The 16,854-nt window shown below is 43.0% G+C and overlaps 1 protein-coding gene across 1 annotated transcript; it reads right to left on the bottom strand.

Moving 5' to 3' along the window:
• Window positions 1–60: 60 nt before the first annotated feature.
• AIRE (autoimmune regulator) lies at window positions 61–14,181 on the bottom strand (the record flags this gene model as incomplete). Its single annotated transcript, XM_082221840.1, is given in 14 exon segments — window positions 61–1,011; window positions 1,421–1,489; window positions 2,716–2,815; window positions 4,207–4,328; window positions 4,745–4,900; window positions 5,477–5,573; window positions 6,124–6,239; window positions 9,407–9,484; window positions 10,717–10,838; window positions 11,436–11,510; window positions 12,326–12,481; window positions 12,977–13,151; window positions 13,986–14,154; window positions 14,156–14,181. Coding segments are annotated over 14 exon segments (1,542 nt in total). The 3' UTR covers window positions 61–930.
• Window positions 14,182–16,854: the final 2,673 nt, after the last annotated feature.

The raw sequence follows: 16,854 nt of genomic DNA, 5'->3' as shown, positions 1-16,854 counted from the left end.
TTTTAACTCAGCATATGACATGAATTGCTGCAAGGTGCTCTGCCATTAGTAGCTGTGAGAGGCAAGCTATAAGGGACAAGCAGACTCACTCAAGAGCAGTCCACAAACACCTACAATATCACATAATCATAAGCAACACATATTAACTCATATTAGTAAACTCATCAGTTGTTATAAACTTTTAAGCCTGAAGGAGATTTCTTATATACCAGACATGGCTGGTAACCTGTGGGTTTCTGGATATTGTAGGACAGCAATCCCCATCATCCCTTACAATTGGCCATGCTGGCTGGCGCTGACGGCAGTTTGAGTCCCTGCCCTCTTGAATACTTTTTGTTCTATAATGTCCTGTTAGGCAGCTTGGAGTCCCCACATTTCAGAACATCTGGGAAATTCTGCTGTGCTTTGTCTGCTTGTTACATGGTTTTTACATAGTTTCCTCTTCATGCTGCCTGAGAACTGGAACCATAGCAATGGCTCCTGTAGAACCTCAAAAGTGTCTGATAATTTAATTTGCAGAGTGATAGGGAAAAGCTTCTGGTTAAATCTAGGCTGTAGCACACTATAGGAATGGCATAAAGTAACCTCATTGACAAAGGAAGCATGGAACTTGTCCAGGAAGAATGTTCAGAGCGACTTTGCTTTTGAAACCCACATCAAAAAAATCTGTGGGAAAAATATATATCCTACAATTCAATTACTACCCCATCACTCAATTATTTGAAGGGTGATTATGATAATCTACTCAGGTACAGACTGAAAATATCAATTCTCTCAATTGGAGATGAGCAGAGAAGTATCAATTTAACAGAACTATCATTGCGGTAATATAGACTACATGAAAGCAAGTAGTTTTGGGTGCCAGTGTTTCAGCAAGAGACAATAGGAACATGTTTGACACAATAGCAAAACGGTGCCAAATCCAGAGTCCTATGAGAAAAATCCTTGAGTGTCTGACAGTGGACGAGGCACGCTCTGGAATGCCCAGTGCAAGATCCCATCAAAGGTATTCTGTAGGATTAGAGAGAAAAGAGGCATTTCTATTTGTTCACCAGGTCAACAGTACTGAAATAAGAGTAGCAATTCATAGGAGCAAAATGCAGGCAGTAGACAAATATAGAGCTGCTCTCCTGTTTTGAAGTACACAGACTGCACAGGTCCATTAGGCATAACTGATTTGCCATCCTTTCTAGCAGCCCGGAGGAGTTTCTGCTGTGTTACTGGATGTGATGAAAGTGCTCTCAAGTTACAACTACTTGTAACTTGAACGTGCAAAGTTTTGAAATTAAGAACAAATTAATATCAAGGGAGACCTAAAATATTCTGAATTATCCCAAGCATTGCGATGGACAATTCCAGAATCCACAGACCTGTTCAGCACTGGACAAATTATAGCACAAGAAGATTTGTTTTCCATTACCTCCCCTAAGAGAGAGTCCAGATCATCCTTGTTCAGAAGGGGTTCAGTCCCAGCAGATTCTTCCACCACCTAGGATTGAAAATCTCATCTCACAGTGCAATCCTATGCATAGACATAGGGTAAGACTAAATTTGTTCAATGGGATTTACCCATTTATTAAATTGCAGCCTTAGTAATTCTCCATTATATAAATGCTGAGTAACCTAGCCAACCTTTCTGCAGGATGTATGTAGCCTACAATCAGGGTGAAGACTGAATAATAATAATAATAATAATAATAATAATAATAATAATAATAATAATAAATTTATACCCTGCCCATCTGGCTGGGTTTCCCCAGCCACTCTGGGCAGCTTCCAACAACATATTAAAATACAATAGTCTGCTAAACATTAAAAGCTTCCCTGAACAGGGCTGCCTTCAGATGTCTTCTAAAAGTCCGGTAGTTGTTTTTCTCTTTGACATCTGGTGGGAGGGCGTTCCACAGGGCGGGTGCCACTACTGAGAAGGCCCTCTGCCTGGTTCCCTGTAACTTGGCTTCTCGCAGCAAGGGAACCGCCAGAAGGCCCTCGGCGCTGGACCTCAGTGTCCGGGTAGAACCATGGGGGTGGAGACGCTCTTTCATGTATACTGAGCCCAGATGCAGCTTTCTTTTGCAGGGGAGGGGGTTGGTTTGATGGTAACTGACTCCCAGTGTTGTCCCTAAAAATGGCTCTGTCATCCATGGAGCACTTCTTGAAAATAAAGCGAAAGATGGATGGATTTTACATACTTTAATCATTTCAGTTGCAAAGTTAGAAGCAAGTGATGTTCAATTTGCAACTGAAGGACAAAGCTAAGAACTTTCTTTTTCTTTTGCTGTCTTCATCATTATATTCAAAGGATAAATACCATGAGATAAAAACCAACAATATCAAATTCAACTCATGTATACTGCAGTTTCCTTGATCCTTTCTCCCTTGCTTCCTTTGGCAACTTTTAATCCTCATCTATTGAGGGTAACTAAGTTTTTTGAATGTAACTATTTGCTCACATTCACAGCCCCTTCCTGCTTGTTTCTCCTTCCTTCCACTGTATTATTAACATACTGATGTTATAGAAAATTAACAAGTATTAACATTAACAATGAGAACCCGTATAGTGTACGTCTGATTGTCGGCCTTTGACTGGGAAGACCCAAGTTCAAGTCTCCACACAACCAGTTATCTCTCATCCTAATGAACCTCCACAGGGGAGCTGCAAAGATTAAACCCACGAGCTACCTTAAAGTTGAAAAGATTTTGGAAAATCCAGACCTTTACCGCTCGTAGTGTTGGGGTATTTGAGTTTGTAGCTCCATCCAAGCTGATGGTCATGGGATGGTTGCTAGTGCAGGATTTGCACATTAAGATTCCACTAGAACAAAACACACAAAGGATCTTACCCTTCGAAGTCACAAACCTATATTTCAGAAAGCACAGATAACGGGTTAAAGCTGGACTGGACTACTTCAGGTCGAAGAGGGGGCTTGGTTGAATGCTCTTCCATACAAAACATTACACCCACATAGAAAACGAGATGTCAGGAAGAAAGTTAGGCTAGAACCTTTCTTCCTGAAACCTAGTTTTTCATATGCATGGATTCTTTTTTGTATGGAGGTTGAGATACTCAATCATGTGAGCCCCCACCTGTACTGGTACAGGCCAGCCATATGCTTAGCTACTCAACTACTCTGCAGTGAGAATAAAGCCCTAAGAGGAGTGGAAGGAGAAGCCACACAAGATTGCCTGGTAAAACTCAAGGCTGATTCGTACAATTGAAAACTGATGTTGACCGTCCAACTGTATGAGTGAGCCATGAGACATCAGTTTTGCTAACATTAAGCTCATTATGCAGCCAGGCCCAGCTTCCAGTTTTATGATTCAGATTTGCTAGCAGAGAGAGCCTATTTAAAAAGTAATATAAGGACTTCAACATCACCTTTTGTTGGAGAGTAGCTAGTTGAAGTCCACACTGGACACTCCAGGATATAAACGTCGTAAAATGCATGGATTCGTTTAGAAAACACTGGATTTTGCCTACTTTGAGATCAAGATGTTGCTTTGAGTAAAATACTAGAACATCTATCTGTGAAGGACTTAGGGTGATGGCTTCAGGTAAAGTGTCCCGTCCCCCCACGTAAGAATCACCATTCTGGCACACCTGACACCTGTTCAAACAAATAGGCCACTCTCCGTGTTCATCCTGTTACAGGGTAGCACTATTCAGAAGAGCAGCACTTACATAAACAAAACTCCCATCTTGTGGTGCCTGTCCTGCATTTCTGATCTGGTACTATGACATTAGGACATGGGTGGCGCTGTGGATTAAACCACAGAGCCCAGGACTTGCCGATCAGAAGGTCGGTGGTTTGAATCCCCGCGATGGGGTGAGCTCCCGTTGCTCGGTCCCTGCTTCTGCCAACCCAGCAGTTCGAAAGCACGTCAAAGTGCAAGTAGATAAATAGGTACCGCTCCAGCGGGAAGGTAAACGGCGTTTCCGTGCGCTGCTCTGGTTCGCCAGAAGCGGCTTAGTCATGTTGGCCACATGACCCGGAAGCTGTACGCCGGCTCCCTCGGCCAGTAAAGCAAGATGAGCGCCGCAACCCCAGAGTCGGCCACGACTGGACCTAATGGTCAGGGGTCCCTTTACCTTTACTATGACATTAAACCAGGCTTAGTAAGCCACCATCTGGACACGCTCTCACAAACAAGAACGATAAAGTCTGGGGAGCTATGGATGGCTTAATTCTTGGATGTAAATGTCACCTGATTTGATCTGCATGGGCAGGAAAATGGCAGGGCCAGTGGAAAGCCCGGAAACACTTATTGCAGTAGATCAGGTCTCCTTCTTTCCTGCATACACCACACTTCTCCCCAATGGTCAGCTTCTGTAAAGGGGAAAAAAAGAAAGAATTTGGAGTCAGGTTTCTAGCAAAACATGGTCCTCTTTTTCTCCTTCAGAGCTACCATGCGCTGCATGTGACCATCCCATCTGATGCATGTCTGGTCCACTGCAATTGCTTTGATTTCTAACTTACCACTTCCATTGGGGCCAATGTAAGATTTTTCAGGGCCGCAGAAAAATGAACTAAGCAAAGATAGTTTCATCACAGCAATGTTAGGATCAAGCAAATACTTAATTTGAGACCTGATAGACTCCACCAAGACTACCAGTTCAAGCGTAGGGTGGGGTAGGAGAAATAAGGCAACAAAATGTTTTGCAGCCCACTGTTCTTATTTAAAGCATTTGAAATGGCTAAGCCCAGTGAATGGTGGAAAGTTCCACGGGAGGTGAGATACTGACCAGCTGTTTCTCTGTTCCCACATTCTGAGCTGTTGGCGGTGCCACCCCAGACACTGGGGTCACAGAGGGCAAAGGCTGCCTGAGGGAGGCACACACAGGTTCCTTGATGAGTACTCTCCTCCCATCTTCCGTTGTCCTCTGGACATATACAGCTCCCTAAGCAGGTGTGCAAAATAAATATATTATATTGATAGAATATATCACATCACTTTCATAAGAAGATTTGAGTTTGCCTTTTGTATTTAAAAAAGTGACTAAGTGTAATAATGAACACACTGAACTTCATTTTTACCATTTTACTTCTATTGCAATAATAAATCTGATAGATTGTCCTACAAACGAATTATTAAAAAATAATAATTAAAGAGAGAAATGTCACTCAGCAGTAATGGAAAACAGCCACAAGGGGTCACTGCAGGATATAATTTATATTTCAGCTGGGTTTTCGGGTGGTGGTCATGTGAAGGTCTTAAAACACCTTCAGAGACTGCAATTTTGTTCATATTAAAGATTATTGCATTCCAAAGGTCCAGGCCATTTATTCTCCCTTTTCTCACAAAGGAAAAGTGGACTGCAATAAATGTGCACAAAAAGACCATAAACAGCTGTTGAAGGAGACAAGAGCAAAAGAGCAGTTTCTTAGAGTTGCTTCATGTAGGACATTTTCCCGCAAGGCAGAGGAAAAGAGAGGATCGTGAAGAGACACAGAGAAATCAAGGATCATAATTATACCTGTGTTTGAGAAAGTGCATTCCTGCTGCTCTCTTCTCCATTGCACCTGTACTGTTTCGACTGCCCGGAGGAGCAGGAATCGCACCTCCATGTCCCGCTGCTCAGTGTCCCGAGGGGAAAAAGACAGGAGCATGATTGTGAACAGCAAGTAGAGAAAGAGAGGAAGAAATGGATGAAACAAGTTAAGCAAATGTAAACAAAAACAGTCCCCCACCCACCCAATGGGAAATGGCGTATCAGAGTGCTACCACCAGTCTCAGACACACTATTGCAAGTGAGGGCAGGAAGACATAAACAAATTGCACATAGGAAACATACTGAGACAATAAAAGGATGGGTGCCTTTTCCCCCTAGGCCACTCCCTATTCCTAGAAGAGAAGAGGCTCTGCGCAAGTCCAGGAATCATCCTCATCTGCTGTGAGAACTGTGGTTGGGGTTAGGCCAATATGCCCTCCGAACATGCACAAGGAAGATCAGCTGTAAAAACTGTATGATCATGGTCCAGATACTTGTTTCAAGTCATTATATCCTGGATTTCTAGCAAGCAAGCATTTAAAGTGGCTTATAATCAAAATAAAACCTGTTCTGCACCCAGATCTTGATGTGATTCCAGGGGGCTATGGAAATACCAGCAGAACTGTCATTACCTGGGAATCTCTGTCAGTGGTGGCACCAGGCAGGTGAGATGAAAGGCCTTGGGGCATCCATCACAGCAGATCAGCTCCCCACCATCCCTGCAGACAGCACATTCATCATCGTTCTTCTGGCCCAGCAAAATTTGGAAGAATTGAAATAGAATAAAGACTCCATTTTCAGACGGATTGTCTCTACATGGCTAGGGAGCAGCATACCTACAGCCACCTATCCAGATCACCAGCCTCTGCTACTTTCATCACCAACACTTAAAGTGCATAAAATTGATTAAATGCTCTACGCAGATTTTTTTTTTATAAAAAAAGTGATTTTGAAACTCCAGGATTGGACACAACACAAAAGGAAAAAGGAATGGGGAGGGAAGAGGAATGCAAGAAAGTCCAGGCAACAATTTATGAAGTTACATAATCTCAAGTGCACACATCCACAACCACAACCCAGCCGCTCTAGTCCCACTTCCCTTGCACTGGCAGCAGTTCTCAACCTGTGGGTCCCCAGATGTTGTTGGACTACAACTCCCATAATCCCTGAGCTCTGGCCTTGCTAGCTAGGCGTGATGGGAGTTGTAGTTCAACAACATCTGCTGACCCACAGGTTTAGAAAGGCTGCCTTACAGCTCTGCAGTCTCAGGGCAACAGGGAGTTGGAGCAGAGAGCTCTTTCTGGCAGGCAAGATCCCTAGAAATGGGTGATTTAATTGTAACACTGGAAATACATGAAGCAGGCGGACTTAAAGGAAGGTTTGCCCTTGCTCTGGCTCTTTTATTGAACTCTGCTTTGAGATAGAACACCCAAGAAAATAGCGTCAGAACTTTGGTCATTTCTGCAGCAGAGTCTGATGCAGCAGGAATGCTTGACAGTAATAAAGTACAGTGCTGCTTCCTGTAGGAAACAGGGCTTGTTCTGTCCTTTGCGCTTTGCTTCTTTCTTCAAATACTGCTTTTCCAAAACTTGAGAGCCTTGGTGGGAGGCACAGAGGGCATGCAATGGACATTATAACTGAGCATCTGCAAGTTTTGCTAATTTGCCCTTAAGAGAGATGGCTTCAGAAGCAAAACCCAACTGAGCAGGGGAAAGTGAGGACCAATACTGGCTTTGATGTGCAAGGTGTTCCTTGCTGTGCAACAGCCTTTAACTGTGAAATCTTTGGGGAATTCCATACTGGCAGGAGCGGCACTAAGCTCTGCCAAGGAGAAATGATTCTCATGGTGAAACCTTGTCCCATGGGTGAATCTGGCACCAGTCTAAGAAGCTGAGGAAACCTGGGACTTCCCAAGTGGAGTGAAACTTTCAAGACATAATGAATTATGTGGCTTGGTGGAGATTCATTTTCTGCTTAAGAGCATCGGAAATGCAAGGCAAAGGGAAAAGAGGAAGGGTATCTTTTTATATGCGACGGCGGCAGCAAGAGTTCTGATTGCGGCAAAATGGAAGAGTAATGAAATCCCCTCCATACAAGATTGGATCTGAAAGCTGACAGAATATGCCGAATTAGACGGTCTATCAGAAAAAATAAAGAATAAATCGAAACAGGAATTTGTTTCGAAATGGGAGGTTTTCAAAGAATATTTGAAAAATTAATATAGTAGTTTAAATTCTGTTGCAGCATTCGAGGAACTTCAGTAATAGTTGCAAGGTAGATATAAGAAATTAGATATATATTAAGAAAAAGTTTAATTATGATAAAAGTGTGTATTGGCAATAAGTAATATGAAATTGAAATATGGAATAGATGGGAGGTTGGGTCTTTAGTGTTAAGACCAATATATGTTTTATTGTTTGTTAAAATTATGTGTCTATGGTTATTCCTGTGTGTAATTTGGTATTTGTGTTTTTTCTTTTTTCTTGCTGTATCAATAAAAAAAAAAGAAATGCAAGGCATCTGACATGCCTGTGTCAGATGTGCCTCTGTCTAGGACAGTTGTAATGCTCAGCCCATCTTCTCTATAAAGAAACACTAGTTTTCAGGCCAAAAGACTGGCTTCAGTGTGCTTCTATCTGCTCCTGTTTTAGGAATGATTTGTGAATGTGGTGACATCGACACCATACATTTAAAACACAAGGCTTCTCCCAAGGAATCCTGGGAACTGTAGTTTACCCCTCACAGAGCTACAATATCCAGCAGCCTTAAACTACATTCCTCAGGATTCTCTAGGGGAAAACAATGTGCTTTAAATATACGGCATGGATGTGACCTGACTGTACTGCAGCAAGGGGCTTGCACAGTCTGTGACTCTCACTCTGTCCAGTCTTCATTGGAGTCCAATTTCTGTGGCTTTTACATTTAAAAAAGTGAAGACCATTTCACATTTTCTCTGGCAGATGTGTTTCCAGGTGCCACTGTGTGCATCTCACAACAAACATCATAATGTTTGCCTGCAGTAACCACATGGGGAAATGTGTCTGTAATCCCATGAGGTGAGGCACCGGGGAGTTACGATGGGCTGCCTCCTTTGCAGGTTTCCAGGTGTATTTTCCAAAAGCTACAGTGCTGACTGCTTATATGTGGAGTGGCTACTTGGGAAATACACCTGCAGCATAAAAGCACAAGGCATCTCTCCTTAAAAGTTGCTTATGCCTTCAACTTGTTTGAACAGACAAACTGTCCAACTACCCTCCTTCCACATTTTCTTTTTTCCTCTCTCTCTTTAAATTTAGCATAATGCTGAAAATACGGATGCTAAAAATACCTGCAAATCTGTCCCATTTCATATGTGTGCACGTGCACATTTGATTATGTTTAATCTCAGGGTTTTCCCCTTCCTGACAATACCCAGCCCATGAGTTCTAAATCCCATAAGGGTGGACACTCCACCTGCTTCTATTGGCACGCTAAAAAAGTGTTTGAGTGGATAGCACACTTGAGTTGGACTGGGAAGACCTGAGTTCAAATCCCCACTCGGCCACAAAGCTAACTGGGAGACTTTAGGAAAAGTCACCTTTTATCTCTCTGTCCAACCTACCGGTACCTCACAGGGCTCTGGTGAAGATAAAGTAGGATAAATAATCCTACGTAAACTGCCTGAATTCCTTTCCAGGAAGGGTAGAACACAAATATGATGAATAACAAAATAAAACAACGTTGTGTGAATAGTTTTCCATGTTACTAAAAAAACACAAAAAAACCAAGAAATCCCACTATACGAAGAGGTGGAAATATATGAAGAACAGGAGAAACCCCCTCTGCAGAAAACATAGCCATATATGAAGAGAACTGACCGAGGGAAGCTGATATACCTTTAGCACAGGGAAAGGAAAATGACATTCTTTTTGTTACCTGCTGGGGGGCTGGATCCACAGTGTGGAAAGGGATGGCAGGGCACCTATTCTGCAAGTTTGCTTTTTGATCTCCATTCTGAAAATCAAGAAGAGAATTATGAACCAAGGAGTAAATCCACTCCACTGATCATAGCAGTTATTCCAAGTAGGGCTGTCCCAGACCAGCCTTCCCTAACCTGGTACACTCCAGATGCAGCAGGGGCTGATGGGAATTGTAGTCACAAACATCTTTAAGGAGGCACCAGGTTGGAAAAGGCTGCACTAGATGAGGGTCACAATGCATAACGCTGGTGCTTCAGTGTGTTTGTACTTTGAAAAGCTAAAATGATGCTCCTCTCCAGCTCCTCCCCAATGCACTGGAGATGTTCTTCTGTCTCCTTAAGAAAACTGACAGGTATGGGTCATCCATTGGTCTTGCAGTAAAGATATTAATTAATGTTGTTCTCTCTGATGCTGCCTTTTGCAGCAGCTGTGGTGACAACGCACAAGTTCATTTATGATTTAAAAGCTTCTCTAAACAACTTAATATTTTAAAAATCTCTAAGCAGTACACATAAACAACATAAAAACAATAAAAGAGCACCATAAAGGCTTTGCAACAGACATACATTAAAACACAGCTGATCCAGAACCTAACAACACTGGATCAGCTATAAATTTCTCCTCCGTAGCCTTTGAACTTTGACTGGAATGTGCAGAAAACTCACACAGGCTTCCCCACAGGTAAAAGGGTCAAGCTGAGTTGTGAGGCAAAGAGGCACAAGCCACACCTGAAGGAAGGGTGTTGGTTGGGGTATTCAGTTGAATAGGACTCCTGCATCTTTAGTAGTTGTGCAGAAGAAGTTGTAACTACCATTTAACCTACTACTCTTGTTGCAATTCCCTCTTCTAAGCAGCTATTAAAAGTGCAGGATCCCAGCCCTCCTCATTTCTGTCTGACTCTCAGGTGCAGTACTAGACTAAGGCTTCACTTACGCAACTGCTTGTTCTGTTCTACCAGTGAATTCCCTGAGTGAGGTGGGTGGGTGGGTCATGTGACTCGCTTGCCAAGCTGCCGGGTTTGCCCCTTAATAGAGAGGTTGGTAATTGCACACAGAAGTAATTGTGAAGCATCTGACTGCAGGTGCTGCATAAACAAAAACCGGCAGTGTCTGCCCTTGGCGAAACCAATGCCACGATACACTCACCTGGCACTGTGGTCTGAAGGACTCTGTGGCCCCCAAAGCTTGTTAGTAACTTCAAAGCAAAAGAGGCAGAGAAAATGTGAAAGGATTAGAAGTATATTGTGTGGCATATGTATTTACGGACTTGGGATTCTTTAGCTTTCCCGTTGGGCTTCAGATCCTGAGCTTTGTTCCTCTCTCCAAGCTCTTCCAGTTTGTCTGTTGCATAAAACTCACCACCAATTTTGATGCATTTCTTAGTGTCACCTGGAAAATGGAAGATCACACTGGATTTATCTCATCAAAGCAGGGACACAGAATTCATACAGTCTAAATTTCTATATCAGCTTAAGGTAAAGGTAAAGGTACCCCTGCCCGTACGGGCCAGTCGTATCCGACTCTAGGGTATCCAACTCATTTATCTACTTGCACTTAGGGGTGCTTTCGAACTGCTAGGTGAGCAGGAGCTGGGACCGAAAGACGGGAGCTCACCCCGCCGCGGGGATTCGAACCGCCGACCATGCGATCGGCAAGCCCTAGGCGCTGAGGTTTTACCCACAGCGCCACCCGCATCCCATATCAGCTTTATTGCCCTCGTTTTGATGTAGAACAGGGGGACAAACCTTTGCCTCTCCTGATATTGTTGGGACTCCAGCTCCCATCAGCCCCAGCCAGTGTGGCCAGTAGGCCACAATAATGGGAGATGTAGTCCAACAAAATATGGAGTGCCACAGGATCCTCATCCCTGATCTAGAATCTAAATAAGAAGAAACAGAGTTTGGTCACTTCTGAGTGAAATAAGTCAAGGTACCGTGTTAGGTCAGTGCTGGATCGATACAAAGAACGGCAAAGTGCTGCACATACCGCCATGCGAAAGGGGATAATGCTGGGTCTCAACATTCTCTGACTTCTTCACAGATTTTGCCTTTGGAAGGGATCCTGTTGATTTATAGGACACACATTACAATACTGAAAACAAGCCCCCCCCCCGAATAAACAGCAAGTATGTGTTTAGGACAGGGGTCAGCAAACTTTTTCAGCAGGAGGCTGGTCCACTGTTCCTCAGACCTTGTCGGGGGCCAGACTATATTTTTTTGGGGGGAGGGGAATGAACGAATTCCTATGCCCCACAAATAACCCAGAGATACATTTTAAATAAAAGCACACATTCTACTCATGTAAAAACACCAGGCACGCCCCACAAATAACCCAGAGATGCATTTTAAATAAAAGGGCACATTCTACTCATGTAAAAACATGCTGCTTCCTGAACCATCCGCAGGCCGGATTTAGAAGGGGATTGGGCCGGATCCGGCCCCCGGGCCTAGCTCCTAGTATTGCAGCTGAGGTGGCCTCTCCCTCTCTAACCACCACCACCCTGACTGAGGAGAAGGAGAGCTGTAGCTCTGAGAAGGAGGAGATCTAGTTTTCAGAAAGTTCTTGCCTTGGCTGTTTCTTAAAAAATATATTTTTAAACTGATGCTCAGTTCGTTAGCATTGCATGGAAACTGCTTTGCAAAGCTTGCCTGAAAACTGGTACCGTATATCAATATCTTAAATAAAACAAATCAAGGTAGTGAAATACTACCAAAAAAAGAGAATGGCTTATGCTGATGTTCTTGAAATTGAAAATTCTCATTCCAGATCCTTATTTCTTCCTGGAGGAAATCCATTCCTAATCCTCTTTGGCATGTTTAATATCAACTCTTGCATCCACAAAAAGCACAGCAAAGCCCCAGAAAATAGTTCTATACCAAGGTGTGGGTCGCCTTTTGCTGAAAGTTGAGGTTGGTGCAAAGCATCTTTTTCATCTGTCACTTTCCTCTTCCCCTGGGATTTGTGCTGAGTCAATACCTTAGGACTGCTTGCGAGCTTCCTTGCCCTGCTGCAATACCTACTGAGATCCAGGTCTGAAAAGAAAGCAAATTCTGAGACTGGAGGCATGTCTAGACAGGGCTTAATATTGTAAATGAGGCAACAGTGGGTTGCTAGCAACAAGCTTTTTCCCCTTATTCTTATATTTTCCCCATAAAGGGTAAATGCAGATTAAACAAGGTGTGATGAAGTGGGGAATATAGGCTGGCATTTTGATGCCAAAGATATGTGGACACTGCAAATAAATGTGTATGCATAAGGAGCATGGATCCACAATAAACACCCATCCGTAAGTCTGTTTTGTGGGATTCTCACCTGATTATAGAAATTGTGCTTCAGGGTGGGGGAATTTTTCCCTGGAGCAGGAAAACACATTATATTATGCAGTAAAATAAACAAGCTAAACAAGAAAGGCGAATAAATAAACAATTCCCAGCTTTTAAACATGAGAGAGGCATTTCTAAATCTATTTTCACTTATATTTCACTCATCTTCAATTTCTTCATGACTATGATGACTTCAGCAAATACCTTTAGGAAAGCTGCTTCGAATGGACTGGAGCTTGGAATATCTCTCCAGGTTATAATCCTTGAAGAGAACCCTCCAGAAGTCCCGGATGGAAGAAAAGTCCTGGCTCAACAGCCATGTTAACATGGCATGGAAGGCCTTGTGGCAGCCATCCTTCTCCTTCAGATGGAGAGTGTCCTTCAGGGAGAAAGAAAAAGCAAGGCTAGTCTACTTTCCAAATACTGGTAGATTTAACTGCTCCCCTAAATAGCTTAGATACACTGCAGTCAAATCTGTCTTCTGCAGTTACAGCAAGAATCTCAAATTCTGGCACTGCAGGTAAAGTCCCGGGGACATATTATAGACTGAAGAAGAACAACTGTGAAGTGCCAATAATGCTGAAAAAAGGGGAAACCAATGAATTAAACATGGGCCATCACACAAGCACTCCAGAACTGCTCATCTCATGAACTGCTCACTTTGAAGGTCTACAAAACAATAGTGCTTCACAAGGCTTAATATTGTAGCCAATGCTAGGGCTACTTAGAGTAGACCCATTGACATTAATAAAACTAAATTAGTAATGTTCATTCATTTTTATTTGGTCTGCTCCGATTGTTCACAGCCCTTAGGATTTTGTGCCATTTGCAAGGATTTTCATACAACACCCATGATCTTTGGTGTATAAAGTAATATACTATGTACACTGAGATTCGTGATTACAAATTGGTGCTATGATACAAGCAGCATCAACTGCAAATAAAAACCTCTCTCTTTCTACCTGGCCTCCCTAGCTGGGTCCAGAGAAAACAAAATACAAAATAAAACCACCAGATTAAAATTTCAGAGAAAAATAAAAGAAATGAAGGCCAGGAATGAGTCATAGTCCAGCAGTGCAGAAACAAAAAAGGGCAGGTATATATAACCTATCCTCTATACAAATTATATGCATGCCACAAAAGAGATTGTTTTAAAAGTTAGTAGGGAAACTTGAAGTATATATCATCTCATCATTGTTCTTATTTCTCTCACCTTGAACATCTTTTCCGTGACAATGTCATGATCTGCCAGTCCGTGGAGCAATGGGAAGACATCGTCGACTGCCATGGAGATCTCTGTGCGATAAAGTTTAAGCAATTTCCGCAGGTCTCCTTCTCCTAAAGGTTTGTTATCAGAACCGAACATCCTGAGACAGGGTAACATTTACAGGATTGTTAGAAGCATGCATCTTCCATGCCCATTTCTGGTCACCGTGCAGCTGCTAACCCTTCCTAAAAGATACCTTAATTTTGATGTACACTTGCTTGGGTCATGGCAGATGCTGTGAAGAAACATGCATCTTGGGTAGAAGTGACCATACAGGGTAGTGTAAGCAGTCAGATCCTGTCTTATTTTAGAAACCTCACTCTCAAGACCACCTGCCTGTGGAAATTCAGATTTGCAAGTATAGCTTGTAAAAAGAAACTCATATTTATATCACTCCTTTTCTATTACTCATTGTCTTTCACTTCTTCAATGACTGCTGAACATCCAGATTAGATTTGTTTTGCTTGCTCTGTCTTTGCTAAACAAAGGTGGAAGGTGGTCTTATTGGCCTCACCTGTCAAAAGGAGATGTTATCTGGTATCTGTATTTCACATGAACCTGCTTTATGTCATTCCCTGTGCTTTTTATATGCTCAGTCTGTGGAGAATGGAGTAGGGGTGTAACGAAAAACAACCGCCACCAAAGAACCCTGTTGGTGAACCAATAGAATCCCAGTGATGACCCTCTGATAGATCTGGGAAGCTGAAGCTATCTCCAATTAAGTCTATTTGGCTTGCTTCGTTTTCTGAAAATGCTTGAGAAATTTTCACTCCACCCTACACCATCTGCACACACTTACAGGACTGGAAAATGGAAGGATTGTGGGAGGTACTTTTCAAAACAAGACATAGTTGGGGCTATGTTAGTGCTTTAAAAAAACCCCACAGTACAGTACAATGTATTCAGAGGTGACAACAATCCATTACACAACCACCCTGAGAAATAAACCCTAGATTCATGTTATGTCAGAAGATATAGTTACATTTGTCGATTTCCAAATTCCAAATTCAAGAACCCCTTGGGTGGGCCTAGAGCAAGGGAGAATCTGGGGTGATCAGGGATGCAGCCCTAATATAATCTAGCAGGTCAATGTCACGGGTGCAGCCAGCATGAAATCCACTGGATCATGATTGGCATTATTGTGGGTGGATCTTGATTTGCAGAAGTTTGGGAAAACCCAGATTATATGGTCCATTTAGAGCCTGATATCAGTTTTCTGGTGGAACATGGCTCTCTACTAAGCAAACAAGTACATTGTTGACTGGTTGGCAGCCCATAATATTTTCCATCTTCAAGTCAAATCAAGGAATCCTTTATTTCAGATTGATAGGGAAGAAAACCATAGGTCCACAAATAAGAGTTGCTTCTCCAAATTGTTTCTGCAAGTAGCTAAGGATTGCTCATTATGATGCTCCTAGTAAGATCTGTGGGTTGCCCCACCCTTCCAAACTTCAATGGACTTCCCAGAATTATTTTAGAAACCAAACACTTCTCTTAATTGTTCTCCAATGTAATTCAGGATGGCTGGCAGCAGTTAATTACAAGCAGTGGGTGGGTTTGTTTACTTTTTACATGCTAAATCTGGGAGAACAAGTTCAGAGATGAAAACTCATGCAAACTCCCAAGCATACCACTGGCTTCAAAGCACCTTGAAACATTGCTGTCAGTGGCAGGGTTTATAAACTTTGATACCTAGCTATTATTTCTTAACTGCTTAGAAGGCTTATTTATAGTCACTAAAATAGGGGTACACAACTCCAATTACTCTGTGGTTACTTGGGGGGGCAAATTTAACCCCCCCCCTTTAAAAACTTCATACTCGTTTAACCACCTTTTCCTCTCCATGGCCCATGGAACTGGTAGTGCAAAAAGCTGAGAGACCAAGTGGAGATGGAGCCAGAACAAACTAATTCTAGTTCTGCCCCTACTCTCTTTACCATGGGTAGGCAAACTAAAGCCCGGGGGCCGGATCTGGTCCAATCGCCTTCTAAATCCAGCCCACGGATGGTCCGGGAATCAGTGTGTTTTTACATGAGTAGAAAGTGTGCTTTTATTTAAAATGCATCTCTGGGTTATTTGTGGGGCATAGGAATTTGTACTTTTTTCTCCCTCCCCCCAAAAATATAGTCTGGCCCCCACAAGGTCTGAGGGACAGTGGACCAGCCCCCTGCTGAAATAGTTTGCTGACCCCTGCTCTTTACTATATTGAAAATCATACATAGGAGGCGGGAAAGCTTATTTCTATGGAGGTCCATGACTCACAAAAGTCATTTGGGATCTGAGCCTATGTTGGGTGGAGCCATCTCTTCCTGCCACCCACTTTTCTCTTTCTTCGAATCACCAGAACATGCCCCTGCCCCAAGAGGTGTTCTTGCCTTGCCCCAGATCTCGCACAGCATCTGTGAAGTGCAGCATGAAGTCAGGGATAAAAGGGAGTGCCTCTACTATTCCTCTAAAGTCTGAAGCCAATGGGCAGCAGCAGAGACATGCCAGATTTCCGCCTCTGTACCTGTTGGATGGCTGGAGCTCCAGAGGAAACATACAATGTAGGGTGCCTTCAGACAGCTGCATTCAGTGCCCTAGTCCCATCCCAATCAGCATTTCCCAAGGGGAAATCACGGAGGCCAAGGTGAGTGAGATAGGCTCCATAGTCCACCTCTGGAGAAAGTGGTGCCAATGCTATCACATGCCCCTGAAGACAGGGAACAGAGCAGTGTCCATAGAGTGAGGCATTCAGCCACATCTCCAGTTTCTGCAGTGGAGACTGTGTTTTGTGCAAAGAAGCTCCCAGGTTTAATCCCCAGTTATCTCCAGG

The sequence above is a fragment of the Podarcis vaucheri genome (assembly GCF_965113315.1).
Source record: "Podarcis vaucheri genome assembly, chromosome: 5".
NCBI lineage: Eukaryota > Metazoa > Chordata > Lepidosauria > Squamata > Lacertidae > Podarcis > Podarcis vaucheri.
This window is presented reverse-complemented; position numbering and strand designations above follow the sequence as displayed.